General features: G+C 39.1%; 2 protein-coding genes and 1 non-coding gene across 4 annotated transcripts; all 3 read left to right on the top strand.

Moving 5' to 3' along the window:
* Positions 1 to 130: 130 nt before the first annotated feature.
* On the top strand, positions 131 to 201 carry TRNAG-GCC (transfer RNA glycine (anticodon GCC)). Its single transcript has one exon. It is a non-coding gene; the product is annotated as a tRNA-Gly (tRNA).
* Positions 202 to 3,594: 3,393 nt separating this feature from the next.
* LOC147466295 (myoferlin-like) lies at positions 3,595 to 6,494 on the top strand. The gene is made up of 7 exons (XM_086535694.1): positions 3,595 to 3,857; positions 3,989 to 4,122; positions 4,569 to 4,747; positions 4,920 to 5,000; positions 5,383 to 5,531; positions 6,249 to 6,382; positions 6,468 to 6,494. The coding sequence occupies exons 1-7, from the start codon at positions 3,734 to 3,736 to the stop codon at positions 6,492 to 6,494; spliced, it is 828 nt and encodes a 275-aa protein (XP_086391820.1). The 5' UTR covers positions 3,595 to 3,733.
* Positions 6,495 to 6,621: 127 nt separating this feature from the next.
* On the top strand, positions 6,622 to 10,366 carry LOC147466296 (myoferlin-like). Of its 2 annotated transcripts, XM_086535692.1 has the most exons (4): positions 6,622 to 6,799; positions 7,264 to 7,403; positions 8,310 to 8,348; positions 10,026 to 10,366. In XM_086535692.1, exons 1-4 carry the CDS (start codon positions 6,662 to 6,664, stop codon positions 10,150 to 10,152), a joined length of 444 nt encoding a protein of 147 aa, XP_086391818.1. In that variant the 5' UTR covers positions 6,622 to 6,661; the 3' UTR covers positions 10,153 to 10,366. The 2 variants fall into 2 exon arrangements, with proteins under 2 accessions (XP_086391818.1, XP_086391819.1); XM_086535693.1 differs by lacking the exon at positions 8,310 to 8,348 and having other exon boundaries at positions 10,026 to 10,363.
* Positions 10,367 to 10,843: the final 477 nt, after the last annotated feature.

Raw genomic sequence — 10,843 nt, forward strand, 5'->3', positions numbered from 1 at the left:
TGCGAAGCGTTCCAACGGATGTGAACTCCTCGCAAAAAAAAAGAAAAACACGCAAAGAAATAGAATAAAAGAGAAAAGAGAGAGAGAGAAAATACGTATTTATTCGTATTTAAATCCTTGTATTATATGAGCATCGGTGGTTCAGTGGTAGAATTCTCGCCTGCCACGCGGGAGGCCCGGGTTCGATTCCCGGCCGATGCAAATCGTTGCTTAAATTTGATGTAACGACCATTATTTTAAGATCATATGTTAGTGATTATTAGTGATTATCCTTTATCCTAATTAAATTATCCTTGTGATGAATTATAATTATGAAACTAATTATAATTAATTATTAGATTGTTATAACTTCCCCACCCCACCCCTCTGTAGAGGACCTATAACTCCCCCCCACCACCCATCCTCAAGTAGTTGGTCTATCCCGCTACCCCCACCCCCCACCCCCCTCCCGCCCTCAAGAAAAAAATATGTATAGACAGCACAGAATCCCAAATATGATTAAAACTATCCGAGAGGTTACTAGTAATACTAGCTAGGTAGAAAAAAAGATCGGTAGAATGAAAAAGAAAATTAAAGACAATGCTATTAAAATAATCTTACACTTTTTATTTTTTTATTTTTTTTTTAAGTGTTTCTTGCTTTGTGAAAAACAGCAAGCTATAAAGTAATACTTATCTGGTACATAACTTCATCCACACTCACATCCCTATGGAAACACGCACACACAAACACACGCGCTTACACAGGTGCACGCACGCACATAGAGAGACAGAGAGGTAGAGAGAGATAGGTAGAGAAGATAGGGAAAGAGAGAGAGAAGAAAAGAGAGAGTGTGAGATAAAGAAAGAAGAACTGAGAAGAGAGAGAGAATGGGCTTTCTCTTGCTTTCTCTCTCTCTCTCTCTCTCTAAGTTCAATGTGGCAGATTTGTATTAAAAAAGTGTCATCATATCAAACAGACCCTAAACATGCATAATGACACAAATAACACACATACTAGACAACACATTACACAAACTCACTATCCTTGGAAACACAAGCAAGCAAAAAAGCAACCGTAAATAAAGATGCACTTTCATGAACAAACAAAATAAAAAATAACACATATGCCTAACTGTGTTCATATCATTCATTATCATCCTTATCTAACCAGGGAGGGACGACCTGCTAGGTTCCTTACTCACCTATTCCTCCACTTCCTCTTCTTCTTCCTATTCCTCCTCTTCTCCCTCTTCATACGTACATACATCCTTATACACACACACATACACATATACATATGTATCTATATCTATCTATCTATATACATTTATATATATACATATTATATATATATATATATATATATATATATATATGTAGATATATATATATATATATATATATATTATATATATATATATATATACATATATACATATATATATATATATATATATATATATATATATATATATATATATATATATATATAATATATATATATATATATATATATATAAATATATATATATATATGCATATATATGTATATATATATATATATATATATATATATATATATATATTATATATAAATATATATATATATATATATATATATATTAATATATTCATATATGGATATATATATATATATATATATATATATATATATATATATATATATATATATATATATATATATATATATATATATATATATATATATATATATATATACAAATGCATATATACATACACACACATACACACACACACACACACACACACACACACACACACACACATATATATATATATATATATATATATATATATATATATATATATATATATATATATATATATATATATATATATATATATATATTTACACACACACACACACACACACACACACATATATATATATATATATATATATATATATATATATCTATATAGATATATATATACAAATATATGTATATATATAAGTATATATATACATATATGTATATATATATATATATATACAAATATATGTATATATAAATATATATATATATATATATATATATATATATATATATATACATATATATATATATATATATGCATATATATATGCATATATATATACATATATATATATATATTTAGATATATATTTATATATATATTTATATATATACATATATATGTATATATATATATACTTATATATGTATATATATATATATATACATATATACATATATATATTTATATATATATACATATATATGTATATATATGTATATAAATATATATATATATATATATATATATATATATACATATATATGTGTGTGTGTGTGTGTGTGTGTGTCTGTTTTTTATTTATTCATTCACTCGAGTTAAAGATAAACATACGCAGCCCTAGAGTGTAGGATCCGTAACCCGAGGCCGTTCCCACGCCCCCGCAGGTGCGCGTGGTGGAGGGGCGGCGCCTGATGGGCGGCAACATGAACCCCGTGTGCCGCGTGTCCCTGGACGGCGACGCGAGGCAGACGCGCGTGCACAGGGGCGCCTCCAGCCCCTGGTTCGACGAGATCTTCTTCTACCAGATCGAGAAGCTTCCCAGTCAGCTCATGGAGGACTTCCTCGAGTTCAAGGTCTGGCGTGACCGCAGATTTCGTTGCTCGTCTCATTTTATTTATTTATTATTTTTTTTATTATTATTGTCTGAGGGTATTCCTTTTATTGAGACCAAAGTGAGGGTTTTTTATTTTTACTTCGCAGTTTAAGATTTTTTGACTGGCCTTCATAGTATGCTGAAGACGTGACCATGAGATTCCATTTTGCAAAAACGCAACAATGAATCACATCAAGTAAAAACGTAGTAGTGGCCCAAGCTAGAATAAAATGAAAAGAAAAACAAAAACGAAGCAAAAAACTTTACATGCGAATAATAAGCTAAGGACACTGGAGTGAGTTAACCTTTTCAAAACCACTACACTCCACTTTGCCTCACCTCCTTATAGACATCAGTGATTCAGTTCTTTAGAAAAAACAGCAGTTTTAGAATCTATATTTCCTTTCTTTTCAGGTCTGCAACTCGAGCGGCATTCGGTCCACGACCATCATAGGCGCCTTCAAGGTCAGTGGTCCGGCGTTTCTTTCAGAAGTCAGCGAATTCTCATATTTCTTTTCATTCGCGTATTCTCTTTCGTTTTTAAGCAATTTTTGTATCCATCTTTCTGGCCTTGTTTACTCTCAAATTCCTTTCGAATTACTGTTTGTGATTTGACTTACACAACTCTATATAGGCTTTGAGTTAGCTTTATGTTTTATAGATTTGATACAATCTCCATATTGGTGTGTTCTCGAGGAACTTCAGCCCGCCCTCACCCTTCTGGAGGATCTGGCTGTTGAGGTAAGAGAGGGAGAAGGGAGAAGGGGAGGAGGGGTATTAGGGTAGCCATATAGGAGGAAGCGGAATTCAATAACTGAATGACTTGACTAGCCTATCGTTTTATTTTTACGCGATTGTTAAAAGCGAAAACTCGGCAGTAGGCAAACAAGACATTCTCTATAATCATGTGACCTGGTTGATAATCATCCTATTCTTCCTCCCTAATCGATGTTACTATATCACAATTGAAAGTTCTAGAACTGTTGCTTTGCTGTAGATTCTACAGCTAATCGCTGCTGTTTCCCTCCTCTGTCCACAGCCTCAGAACAGCATCCCTGACGTGTTCCTGTGGTTCATGAGCGGGACGCGACGCCTCGCCTACGTCAAGATCCCAGCCCACGCCATCCTTCACTCCCAGGACCTAGCCGCCCAGGGAGAGCTGGCCGGGAAGTTCAATACTTACACCCTCTGCTACCCAGGTCCGTGGCGCAACCTGTATTACTGTGCGTCTTGAAACTCACTTCTGATATTGCGCGAAAAGCTCACATGTCTCTTCCATGCAACACCTTGCGCTGTCTTATGATCGTGTTACCTTCTTCCCCGCCCGCAGACAAGGACGAGAGCTTCGTGGGCGGCGTCGTGCGGGCGTCGGTGTGGCTAGGTCAGGAGTCGGGCGTCAGGTCTTGGTGGGACAGCAGGGCAGACGTCCAGTTCACCGTCTATGCCGAGTCGTATGAGAATCAGGTGAGGATTTATAAATCAACATGGAAATTATGAGAATGAACAATGAATATAACATATGTGTTTGTGTGTATATGTATACACACATATGTATGTACACACATCCCTTTAATGTCCTCGGAAACAAGTGTGGGGTTCACAATGCAACGACCTGCGATGAGCGATTCCCGATCGAGTCTTCTGTCTGTCGTATTGTTTTGTTTACGTTCGCAACTGAACAAATCTTGGATTATGTGTCTCGGAAGAAACGGGGGAAGCATGTTTTTTACTCTCAAAACATTTTATTTTATTTTACAGAGAAAAGGGCGTCGTTATTTATAAAGATGCTAACATTACCATGTAAACATAAACTGTGACACATTTACTCAAATAATAATGATCATTCATCAAGAACAAACAGACGCGATGAACTTTCTTCAGCTTACCTCTGTCTTGGCACATTTTCGAAGCGCCCTTGGGGAGTCCTGACCCTCTCGCTGATTGCAGGTGATCGCAGTGCCTGGCAGCGGCAAGTGGGCCACCAGCGGCTTCTGCTCACGCGCCCCGCCTTCTCCGACGCCGACGGGCGCCTCAGCCTCCCGCGCGAAGCCTTCCCGGAGCCCGAGGGAGGGAAGTTCCAGGGAGACTGGTTCGTCGACCCGGATCCGAGATGAGGAGACTTCCGGAGAGAGATCTGGCTGTCAAGTATTTCGATTTTGGGTAATTCGATTGCTGATTGCTTGGTATTAGGTATGGGAGTCCCTTTCAAGCACATATCTTAGAGTAAAGACAGTGTCTAAGCTTCTCTCCTCGTCCCGCAGCGTGAAGTACGAGGCGGACGCGGGTCGACAGCTGTTCACGGAGGAGGTGTACGAGCAGCAGGTGCGCGTGCCCGGGGAGACGTGGATCCCCGCCCCCAACACTGCCTTTCCTCTAAGATATGTGCTTGAAAGAGACTGATCCTCTACGTGCAACGCACCAGGTTGTGTGAACTTAGTGGTTGATTGGTGAATGATTACTATTATCAGTAAGTAATCAAAACCGGTTATTCATTTTTTTTATCATCCTGTTGCATATATCATACACGAAATGACAAGTACAAATAGCAATATAGTCAGTATCCACTTCGCAAGCACCCCATCCCTCCCCCATTTCAAGCACCCTTCCTCCTCGCCCCTCAGACCCCTTCTATCATTCAAATAACATACATGTAAGCTTAAGTATTCACAAATACTAAACGACATACGAATGAATAAGAAAGTATTTTTACGTTCTCGCGGACAGACATCCTACATTTGACCCTCGTCTCTTCCAGGGCGCCCCTGAATTCCTCGGGCGTGTGTTCTGTTCCCCTAACATGGTCGAGACAGGCGAAGCATACCAGCCGCTTCCCCTGAAGTGGTATCCGCTTTCGCGAGGAAACGACAAGCAAGGTAGGGCTTGTGAATGGGGAGTTGTGAAGGAAGGTTATGTGAATTGTATGTACTGGGGATTTGTGAATGAAGGCACAGTAAGTTTTCGTGAATGACATTTCCTTGGGATTTTTGAATGGAGGCATAGTGAGGCTTTGTACTGATTTTTGTACTTTGTACTTTGAGGCAATTACTGGGGATTGGTTGATGAAGGCACAGAGAAGTTTTGTGAATGGCAGGGATTTGTGAATTATAACATAATGAGGCTTAGTGAATGACATGTAATGGATTTGTGTGGGAGCACAACGATGTTTTATGACGTGTATTGACATGCATTGAGATGTACAGCACGGAAGGCTAATAGGATGCAGGGAATGTTCAGTGATCTAAATAGAAGATTCAATCAGTCAACCAGTCAATGGAACTGATGCCAAGGAGGGTGCAATGCCGCATCCACTCTCCGTTTCTAGCCACGAGGGTCACTCAACGTGACACGTGGTCCTGCCAACTGCATTCCATAATGTAATGCAAGAACCTCTTGCCAAAGGCGTCAAGATGAGACTCCAGAGCACAGGACAGAATTCAGGTGTCACTGCCATACAGCCAAACCGACAACGTCAGGGCCTCGAAGACGCGTAGCTTAGTCCTTCTGCACGAAAAAAAAAAAAAAAAAACTGAATTATATTACATAAAACAGACACATCTGTGGTTACAGACGTATTTTGATATTTCCGGCAGGTGAGCTTCTGGCGTCTTTCGAACTCCTTCTGAAGGACGTGGCGGAAGAACTGGCCATTCTCCCCCCGACGCGGGGAGACCTCTACATGGTGCCCTTCGGAGTATGGCCCCTCCTGCAGAAAACCAGGGTTAAGGTACGTAAACTCTGAAGAGCTGTATGGTTATTTTCAAGAGGTTTTATGGTAAGCTTCTTGTACTACGGATATGGTGATTTTACAGGTGAAATCATGTCAGAATGCATTGTAGATACACATTGCAATGCTAAGAAATAATAGCAGAACTATACAACAATAATTGGGATAACGAAACTTAACCCAATCTCTTCTATCCATGCGTTCTTCTTCCTCTTCCTGTGCCTCCCCCTCCACCGCGACCTCTTCCTCCCGCAGGTGCTGTGCTGGGGCGTGCGCAACATGGCCACCTTCGAGCTGCAGTCCGTGACGCGTCCGTCGATCGAGTTCGAGTGCGGCGGCGAGCGCGTCACCTCGCCCATCATGGCCAACCTCAGGCTCAACCCCAATTTCGACAAGCCTCACCTCGTCTTTGATGTGGTAACTGTTCTATTGACATTATCTTTGTTATTTCCATCTGTTGTCGTTATTTTTTATTATCAATATCTGCATTATGATTATCCAGTTTTGCACTCAATCTTGGTCTCTGAGAACAATGAAACACAAGTAAACAGAAATAAGTGCAAACAGAAATGAGTACAAGTTATAAACATCTTATTTAAAGGAAGTACCTTCATAGTTCTGTTATGATAGTGATGCCATGTATAGAATGAGGTGACTATCTCCGAGGTAGTAAATGGATTGATACATTTTTCTGAATAATAAAACACTAAATAGAGGTTTTAGTATATGCAAAAAAAAAAAAAAAAAAAAAAAGTTTCAGAATGATGTTCCGTGCTTTCCGTGTAAAAAAGACCTCCATTGGTTTATTTGATCTCGCTTTTCCTTTAGTTCCCTGTTTGAAAAGAGAGCAACCCCTCCTGACCCGTTTCCGTGTCCCAAAGGAACTCCCCAGAGAGGACCTGTACATGCCGCCGTTGACGCTGCGTGTGGTCGACCACCGGGCCTTCGGAAGCAAGCCAGTCGTAGCCACCGCCGTGGTGTCTGACCTGCACCAGCACACCGTGGAACCCAAGTCTGCCAGGTGGGGGGCCCTTGTGACCTTTGACCTTTCTAGCGGGCATTTTAACTTGTGTGACTGACACAATGACCCTCCAGCCTTGTCCAATGACCTTAGCATCCTTGATTTTATAGCGTGGAGTGTGTTTAAACCCTGATACGTAAGGACAAAGACTGTTTGACCTTATTTGTCTTCCTCTCCCTCTTTTTATCAGAGAGAGAGAGAGAGAGAGAGAGAGAGAGAGAGAGAGAGAGAGAGAGAGAGAGAGAGAGAGAGAGAGAGAGAGAGAGAGAGAGAGAGAGAGAGAATGAAAGACTATAAACTAGGGACCTATGTCAAAGACACTTAACAAATGCTTGCCCGCTTCTTATCACATCTAGCATAGCCTACCATTAAAAAAAACGTACTTATATATATATATAAATGTGTGCATATGTGTGTGGCGTGCATACGTGAGCGTGCAAATAACCTGCGTACAGAACGTCTGCCTGTAAACATAGTATGACTGTAAATTAAATCAGTGACTACAAGAAAATCAGGTATTGCACGTAGTCAAGTCGTTTTGCATGGAATCATGAACTGCATGTATCATAGGTATAAATGATGTAGGTGGAAAAGTGTCGCACATATGGCAGCACCGTTGATGCTACGATATGTCGCCGAATACAGTTTTCGAAGTGATTTGCAGATGTGCAACAGAGAGGAAGTTGCGTTGTGCGTGTCGATGCGTGGATGCTATAGGTTAGAAATGTATTTGCGAGCATATCAAGTGATGCTGTAAATTGGTTGCGAAATAGTGTGGTGCTATTCATAAGTGTTTGTTTTGTTCCTTTATCATTATACTTTCAGCAGTGCATGTCATGATAACTAGACTTTTTTCTAGTGTTGAGAATAACTTGTCTGAGAGTTGCTTCTTCCATTTGTCTCCAGGAAAAAGCGGAAGGGCAAGAAGGTCCCTTCGCAACCCAGGTATTTCGTCTCACCTGTTCGTTCAGCCTCGCTGCTTCCTCCTGTGACTCTCTCATGGAATGGCTGTCATTGTCATTATTATTGCTGTTGTTATCTATTCATTCTTTTATTTATTTATACTTATTATTAGCGTAACTATCGTCGTCATCATCGTCATCACCATCAGCATCATTATTATCATTATCATTATCATTATCATCATCATCACCATCACCATCATTATTATCATTATCATTATCATCATCATCACCATCATTATCATCATCATTATCATCATCATCATCACCATCATCATCCATTTAAATCCAAAAGCTATGAGAGTTTTACCCGGAGGTAACATTCCGTTTTTTTCCAGCCAACTATGCATAGTAATTTGATTAGCATTAAACTGATTCTTATTCCCGTGATGCAGGAACTGGTTTCACAGACTTGCATGTCCTTGGTGGCGTTTCCACCTCTTGTCTGTCTACCTCATGGACTGGGGATTACCTCATGTCTAACTGGTGTGCCCTTATCCCTGTAGCTGTCTGTTATCGTTTGTGCTCGTGATGTATGTTTGTATAAAGCAATTGCACAGCCAAAGTACATCTGGTGAAGACAAGATTGCAACACAGGAGGTTTCTCGTTTCCTTAATACTCGTGATACTTATTCTTGAAGTTCTAGACCTACATGTATTTTTTTATTATTATTAAGGACACATACATCACAGAATACTGAAGCTTAAAGTTTCTGAAGTCACATATATTTAAGATGTCTCATTCAAGACTTCGATATGATCTCAAAAAACTTGAATAACTGTATCCTAAGTCTTCTCATCACATGCTGATTCAAAACGACAACATACCAAACACAGCAGCTCCCTGGACAAAGCACTGTCGGATACTCTGCCTATGATAGAACCCCCCGCAAAACGCATTACTCTTCTCGTAATATAAGTCGTACTTATTAAGGTTCCTCTAACCATACTGTCTCTTTGCATAACACACCTCCTTTCTCGGTGACCTCGGGACCAAGAAATCTCTATGAGGTTCATGGTTGTTATTCATGTTTGTGATGTTTACTTTGGAAAACTGATCATTAGGGAGCCCATGTGGTCTAACTTACTTTATGGTGATTGGGTTTCTCTGTTTCTTCTGTGTGGGAATCTCTTCTCTGTCTAAAACTAGGTCCACGGCTCCTGTTACGACACGTTCTGTGAACAAAAGTTCTGGACTTTGTTAATAGTGCGTTTTTTGTCTCCAAGGCTGCGATTGAACATAGTAACGTAAGTAAGTTAGACACTAAAAAAAAAAAAAAAAAAAAAACAAGGAAAAAAAAAAAGAAGAAGAAAAAAAAAAAAAAACAGTAGATATCGTAAGTTATATTTGAAATCTCCCGTGATACAACACGTGTCGTAAAAGTAGGTTTAAGCCATCCTATAATCGTGTAGTCGACTATGTTACAATTTAATTCTAGTTTGAAATCTAGTATGTTGACGTTGCATCATAAGCTGAATTTCCATTTAGGGGAAATCAGTTTGTTAAATATATGCTGTAGAATTCTGAACAAGACCGCAGTACTTGCGACAATAACATTTTAACTTTACTGACATTTTACAAAGGAAAATGTAATTACAAAATGCCGACGACGTCTCCATGGAAAGAGAAATCTTTACGTTTCCCTTCCTTCTTCCGCAGAGAGAGCTTGCCGACCACCACGCTGCCGCTGCCGGACACGAAGGCGGTCAAGGACAAGGTTGGTAGGCTTGATCCCGACGTCACGCCCGGCTCTTGGTGTTGCTGGATGTCCCTTGTCCTCTCGTAGTGTTGCCCGATGTTCTTCCTTCGTGCTCTCTCTTTTAGTTTGTATTTTATGGAGCTTTCTATTTTCGTTGTTTCACTCATTATCAGTATTCACAAGACATATTTTTTAATGCTTTTCATGAAATGATGTGCAAAAATACCTGAGGTAATAAGGTTGTTTTAATCAGATATTCTCTTTAAATTAGTAACTGAAAATGGGCGGATAAATGCGTAGACTTTAACTTAGTAATCAGCGTGAAGTCTTCTTGTCTGCCTATGTTTTCTTAAACCACAAATATTTCCCGTGTTAAAACAATGATCATAAACGCACACGTGGTACTACCCTGTCACTAGAAGTAAAACTAGCCTCAGGTAAACAAATAAAACAAATACTAGTGTGGGCGTATATATTTATATGTAGTGTACACACACACACACACACACACACACACACACACACACACACACACACACACACACACACACACACACACACACATATATATATATATATATATATATATATATATATATATATATATACATATATATATTTATATGTAGTGCGTGAAGAAGAACGAAACTTTAATGCCCAAGTGATTCCTTTCTCCACCTAATCAAAGGAAACTTTGTAGATCATGCATACATGCATTGCCAAAGACGCTGTTAGTATTGAACATGACATTTCAACTGTGCTCATGTTTTTAAGGATT

Source organism: Penaeus japonicus, unplaced genomic scaffold (assembly GCF_977035675.1).
Source record: "Penaeus japonicus unplaced genomic scaffold, GWHDUDI00000001_assembly GWHDUDI00002054, whole genome shotgun sequence".
Classification (NCBI taxonomy): Eukaryota; Metazoa; Arthropoda; class Malacostraca; order Decapoda; family Penaeidae; genus Penaeus; species Penaeus japonicus.